The sequence below is a fragment of the Aegilops tauschii genome, chromosome 6, assembly GCF_002575655.3.
Source record: "Aegilops tauschii subsp. strangulata cultivar AL8/78 chromosome 6, Aet v6.0, whole genome shotgun sequence".
NCBI lineage: Eukaryota > Viridiplantae > Streptophyta > Magnoliopsida > Poales > Poaceae > Aegilops > Aegilops tauschii.
In genome coordinates, this window is record NC_053040.3 from 458570136 (window position 1) to 458577173 (window position 7038).

At 39.3% G+C, this 7038-nt stretch overlaps 1 protein-coding gene across 1 annotated transcript; it reads right to left on the minus strand.

Moving 5' to 3' along the window:
* Positions 1-351: 351 nt before the first annotated feature.
* On the minus strand, positions 352-1514 carry LOC109772391 (senescence-specific cysteine protease SAG39-like). Its single transcript, XM_020331077.2, has 2 exons — positions 1032-1514; positions 352-938 (listed from the first exon to the last, which is right to left on the minus strand). Exons 1-2 carry the CDS (start codon positions 1462-1464, stop codon positions 352-354), a joined length of 1020 nt encoding a protein of 339 aa, XP_020186666.1. The 5' UTR covers positions 1465-1514.
* Positions 1515-7038: the final 5524 nt, after the last annotated feature.

Below are 7038 nucleotides of genomic sequence, written 5' to 3' on the forward strand. Positions count from 1 at the left end.
ATTTATTTACAAATCAACTCCACCATTTTCACATATTATTTATATGGTTCCAAGATTATCATAAAAAAACAAGAACTAGTCAACTAGTTCATTATGTATGCATGAAGGCACAAGAGGCAGCACAATTGACAGTCTCTGAATGATATAGCTAACACAAATTCTTCATCAATCTTTATATATGTGACATAATTTACATTGTATTCATTGAACTCATGGAACATGAAATACTATACAAGACATATGTTTGTACATAATTTAGATACACATAAAAACTATACTTAATTAAAGTGGACATGCGCAATTATGTAATATTTTTGTGAATAGGAGGATATGCGGTATATGGCACTCCTTCTATGCAGTGGGGTAAGAAGGCTCCATCGCAAGGCCACACATGCCCCTCTTGTCGGTAATGTCCTTCTCCATTCTTAAATATCCGTTCTCGCCCCAAGTTGTTCCCCAAGAGTTCTTCAACAACCAATACTTTGTGCCATCACTGGTCTTGCCATAACCAATAGCTGCAATTCCATGGTCTAGATCAGTGCCACATGAGCCAGTCATTACTCCACCTTTGTAAAACTGGAACGTCATATCTCCTCCATCTACGGCTACCGAGACAGGTTGACTTGCGACGGCTTGCATGAGTGCTCCCTCGTTGTTGGCTGGAACATCCTCATAGCTTTTGATGGTTGCTGCATCATTGGTTCCACTCTTGCACTTGTCATCTGCGGCGGCATATGGGTAGTTGGACTCGGTGGTGAGACCACCATTCTTGATTATGAACTTAAAGGCATCATCCATGAGACCTCCTTCACAACCTTGGTCTTCACCATGGACATCACAATCCACCAACTCTTGCTCCGACAGTGAGATAAGCTTGCCAGTTTTGAGTTTAACAATGCCCTCTGTAGCAGCAACAGCAGAAAATGCCCAACAACAACCTACACATGGTTATGTTTTAGTAGATACTATCAGATGACTTTCTCAAAAATGTAAACATATATGCAATACATCATTATCCTTAATATACTCACCACATTGGCCTTGGTCCTTGATGGGAGTGACTGCACCTTTGGTCCTCCAGTCTACGGCTGCCGGAAGTGAATCGAGACTTAGATTCTCGTACCTGAATCCGGTAGGAACCCGCTGCAAGCTTGGTTTGTACCCCTTGTTAGCCTTTGTCCCCTTGAACTCCTCATTGGTGAGGTCGGTGAACTGATTGATGCCCAAATAGAACTTGTGATTCTCGGCGTTAAACGACTCGATGAACCCGACATTGGCCTTGAAGACCTCAAATCGGTATGCCTTCTCAGTAGCGTCTTTGTACACACGGTTGTACTGCGCCATCCAGCTCTCATGCCTTGCCACCATCGAAAAGTCATCGTTGATCTCGCGAGCTGCTAGGACCGAACTGTAGAAGCAAAGGCATCCGAGGAGGCCAATGATCAAAGATTTTGAGATGGCCATGGTATATTTGATGGATTGCTTGCGAGTACTGGTGTGCAATGTGTGCTCTGCTTTGTTTCTACGAATGGAACCGGGTGTCTTATATAGTTCGATGCATGTATTTAACTATAAATGATGGAGAAGGCCTGCAACATAGGAAGTACGTCTAGTGGGCGGATGTTATAAATCAAAGGTACTTGCCGTCTGGTGTGGGGATGGTGGTATAAATCAAACACACTTAGGTGGATGTGCTTGCACGGTGATGTTGATGGATTTTTCTATCAATGCTATTCCTATGTATCTTTATAGCGTTTTGGCATGAGTACGTGGACAAAATATATAAGTTTGCTGCCGTCTATGCAATGGATGTATAAGAATTTGGAGTGTAACATTAAGTTTTAGATTGTTGATTTCCGTATTTGTGGGTACCTACCCCGCAAAAAAATTATGGGTACCTACAGAGAATATAGAGAAGAATCATTGTAGCATGCCAATATAAAATGATTAGATGTGCCGCTTGTAGGGACTAGGAGGGCAACACGAACATAATAAGTTGATTAAGACCACTTAGCTAACCATATCATCGCATATTAAAAAGAACTAAGAATAGTTAACCGATCTTAAGTAATTTAATCCGGAGTCCAAACAATGCCTGGTACTGATCTTCTATTTTAAGTTCTATATGGACTGCGTGAGCCCCAAACGTACGTCTAGTGCAAGAATTTTAATACCACCGGACGTACTTCCCGGCCACGCAGACGCTCCTTTCGACTAAAAATTTCATAGAAGCACCGTATCTCACAATCACTGCGGCGGTCGTGGTGTGTGGGCGGTCACCCTAAGAAGCGTGTGGTGCGGGTTATTGGGTTGTGCGGCATTGCACCTCAAGACTGAACAGTAGTATGTAATGATACGTCTCCAACGTATCTATAATTTTTGATTGTTCCATGCTATTTTATTATCAATTTTGGATGTTTTATAATCATTTTATAGTCATTTTATATCTTTTTTGGTACTAACCTATTGACATAGTGCCAAGTGCCAATTGCTGTTTTTCCATGTTTTTTACATCGCAGGAAATCAATATCAAATAGAGTCCAAATGCCATGAAACTCCACGATGATTTTTTATGGGCCAAAAGGAAGCATATGGGCCCTAGTTGCACCTGGGGGGAGACCCGAGGAGGGGACAACCCACCAGGAGGCCCTGGCGTGCCCTGGTGGGTTGTGCCCACCTCGGGTACCCCCGGACCGCCTCTTTGCTCTATAAATACCACAATATTCCAGAAACCCTACAAGCATCGACGAAATATTCCTCCAGCCGCCGCAGAGTACAGAACCACCAGATCCAATCTAGACACCATCACGGAGGGGTTCACCACCTCCATTGGTGCCTCTCCGATGATGCGTGAGTAGTTCTTTGTAGACCTTCGGGTCCGTAGTTAGTAGCTAGATGACTTTCTCTCTCTCGCTGAATTCTCAATACAATGGTCTCTTGGAGATCCATATGATGTAACTCTTTTGCGGTGTGTTTGTTAGGATCTGATGAACTTCAAGTTTATGATCAGTCATATCTTTATATATCCATGAAAGTTATTTGAGTTTCTTTGATCTCTTATATGCATGATCTCTTATGGCCTTGTATTTCTTCTCTGATATTTGGGTTTTGTTTGGCCAACTTGATCTATTTATGTTGCAATGGGAAGAGGTGCCCGGTAGTGGGTTCGATCTTACGGTGCTTGATCCCAGTGACAGAAAGGGAACCGACACGTATGTATCGTATCGTTGGTACTACGGATAAAAAAACGAGATCTATATCCACCGCCATATAGATAAACGGATCTTGTCTACATCATGTCATCGTTCTTATTGCATTACTCCGTTTTTCCATGAACTTAATACACTAGATGCATGCTGGATAGCGGTCGATGTGTGGAGTAATAGTAGTAGATGCAGGCAGGAGTCGGTCTACTAATCTTGGACGTGATGCCTATGTAATGATCATTGCCTGGATATCGTCATAATTATTTGAAGTTCTATCAATTGCCCAACAGTAATTTGTTTACCCACCGTTTGCTATTTTCCTCAAGAGAAGCCACTAGTGAAACCTACGGCCCCCGGGTCTTCTTCCTCATATATTTTCCTTGCGATCTACTTTTCCTTTGCATTTTTATTCAGATCTATTAAACCAAAAAATACAAAAATACCTTGCTGCGTTTTATCTTTATTTATTTTGGCGTTCGATCTATCAATCTACTACAATTTACCTCACGCCCGCTTGCCTATCTTGAGGCGCCGTACCCCGGAAGGCATTGACAACCCCTTTAACACGTCGGGTTGCGAGGTGTTGTTGTTTGTGTGCAGGTGCTGCTTACTTTGTGTTGCTTGGTTCTCCTACTGGTTCGATACCTTGGTTTCATAACTGAGGGAAATACCTACCGACGCTGTGCTACATCATCCCTCCCTCTCCAGGGAAATGCCGACGTAGTTGCAGCTACCATCAAGGAGAATTTCTGCCGCCGTTTCCGGGGAGGATCTTCAACATAACCAGGTTCCTAATCACAAATCTCATCTCCTCGCAATTTACATTATTTGCCATTTGCCTCTCGTTTTCCTCCCCCCTATTCACAAAAATTTGCTGTTTTATTCGCCTCTCTTTTTCCGTTCGCTGTTTTCTTGCCGGATCTGTTTTGAGTGCAATCTTGTTGTGTGGTCATCATGACTCAAGAGAACACCAAGTTATGTGATTTCTCAAATACCAACAACAATGATTTTATTGGCACTCCGCTTGCTCCTCCTGCCACTAGTGCGAAGACTTGTGATATTAATACTGCTTTGCTGAATCTTGTTATGAAAGACCAATTTTCTGGTACTCCTAATGAGGATGCCGCGTCCCATCTTAATACCTTCGTGGAATTATGCGATATGCAAAAGAAAAAAAATGTGGACAATGATGTGGTCAAGATGAAATTATTTCCGTTCTCTTTGCGTGATTCTACAAAAATTTGGTTCTCTTCTTTGCCTCGCAATAGTATCGATTCTTGGAGCAAGTGTAAAGATGCTTTTATCACTAAGTATTTTCCGCCCGCAAAAATTATTTCCCTTAGAACCCAGATCATGAATTTCAAGCAACTTGAACATGAGCATGTTGCACAATCTTGGGAAAGGATGAAAATGATGCTAAGGAATTGCCCAACTCATGGGTTAAATGTTTGGTTGATCATACAAATTTTTATGCGGGGTTGAATTTTGTTTCTTGTAATCTTTTAGATTCCGCCGCGGGTGGAAATTTTATGGAAATTACTTTGGGTGAAGCCACCAAATTTCTTGATAATATCATGGCAAATTATTTACAATGGCATACCGAAAGGGCTCCTACTAGTAAAAAAGTTAATTCGGTTGAAGAAATTTCTTCTTTGAGTGACAAAGTCGACGCTCTTATGAAATTGGTTGCTAGTAAAAGTGCTCCTGTTGATTTTAATGATATGCCTTTGTCTACTTTGATTGAGCAAAATAATGATGCCATTGATGTGAATTTTATCTCTCGCAATAATTTCAACAACAATGCTTATAGAGGAAATTTTAATCCTAGGCCTTTTCCTAGTAATTCCTCTAATAATTATGGTAATTCCCATGGAAATCAACCTTACAATAATAATAGGAACACCTCTGATCTTGAGAATAATATTAAAGAATTTATCAACAAACAAAAAGTTTTCAGCACTTCCATATAAGAAAAGTTGAATAAGATTGATGATTTGTCTAGAAGTGTTGATAGAATTGCTCAGGATGTGGAAAATATAAAGATGATTTTTTTGCCTAAAGTTGATGAATCAATTAAATCTCTTTATGTTTCTATGGATGAAAGTAAGAAAAGAACTGCTATGCTTAGAGCTAAAAGAGAATTTTTAGAAAAAGCTTTTTCTAGTGATTATTCTTGCAAAAGTGATGAAGATCTTAAAATGATTGGTGTTTATTATATTGATTCCTTGTTTAGTAAAGTTGAGAATGATGAAAAATGGACTGGAGAAGAGTCAACTTTAGGTAGAAGGCATCCCAATATTTCGGAGGGTTAAAATCTTGTTGACAAAATGGCCGAAAGTGGGTTTGGAGAGGTCAAAACTTTAGCTAGTGACGCACCCACTATTTTGGATTACAAAGACTTTAATTATGATAGTTGCTCTTTGATGGATTTTATTTCTTTGTTTCAATCCATGATAAATTCACCCCATGCATATGAACAAAACAAAGCTTTTACTAAACATATTGTTGATGCTATGATGAAAGCTTTGAAAGAAAGGTTAGAATTAGAAGTATTGGTTCCTAGAAAATTCCATGATGAGTGGGAACCTACTATCAAAGTCAAGATTAAAAATTATGAGTGTTTTGCTTTGTGTGACTTGGGTGCTAATGTTTCTACAATTCTGAAATCTTTATGTGATGTGCTTGGTCTTACTAATCTTGAAGAATGTTCTTTGAATTTGCACTTGGCGGATTCTACTATTAAAAAGCCTATGGAAAGAATTAATGATGTTCTTATTCTTGCAAATAGGAATTATGTGCCCATAGATTTTATTGTTCTTGATATTGATTGCAATCCGTCTTGTCCAATTATTCTTGGTAGACCGTTTTTACGCACTATTGGTGCCGTGATTGATATGAAAGAAGACAATATCAAGTTCCAATTTCCCTTGAGGAAAGGGACGGAACACTTTCCTAGAACAAAAGTCAGGCCACCTTATGAATCAATCATGAGGGCATCTTATGGATCTAGAACCAAAGATGACAAAACTTAGATCCTTGCTTTATGCCTAGCTAAGGGCGTAAAACTATAGCGCTTGTTGGGAGGCAAACCAATGAATAAAATTTATTTTTGCTCTTTGATTTCTGTTATTGTGTGTTAACACAATTATGCTACTGTTATGATTGTGTTTTTTGTGTTTTAATTAGTGTTTGTGCCAAGTAGAACCAATAGGATCTTCTTGGGTGATAGTTGTTTCATCTTGCTGAAAAAAAAGAAACTTTGCGCTCACGAAAATAATTTTCATAAATCACAGAAAAGAGCTTTTGCCCTGATTCTTTTTGCAGAAGATTAATATACAAATTACCCTGGTCTTCCTATTTTTGTATAATTTTTGGAGTTCATAAGTATTCGAACAAATCAGATTACTACAGACTATTCTGTTTTGACAGATTCTGTTTTCTTTGTGTTGTGTGCTTATTTTGATGGCTCTATGGTTTTCTTTAATGAGTTTTTGCCATAGAAAAGTTGGAATACAGTAGATATAATACAAAAACAAACTATGAATTGGTTTGATACAGCACTTATAGTAGTGATTTATTTTTCTTACACTAACGGATCTCACGATGAGTTTAGTGTGATTGAAGTTTTCAAGTTTTGAGTTATCTTACGATGGCTGAAGGAAGGATGTAAGAGCCTAAGCTTGGGGATGCCCCGGAATCCCAAGCTATTATCTCAGAATGAGCAACCAACTAATCTTGGGTATGCCCCCGAGTGGCATCCCCGCTTTCTTCCAACAACTATCGGTATTTTACTCGAGGCTATATTTTTATTTGTCACATGATATGTGTTTTG

What these genes read in the sequence shown, in the direction of transcription:
- LOC109772391 (XM_020331077.2), bottom strand. Translation starts at nt 1,464, where the DNA reads ATGGCCATCTCAAAATCTTTGATCATTGGCCTCCTCGGATGCCTTTGC. An exon ending in CAAGGACCAAGGCCAATGTG is followed by an intron (nt 939 to 1,031) that starts GTGAGTATATTA and finishes AACCATGTGTAG; the next exon opens with GTTGTTGTTGGGCATTTTCT.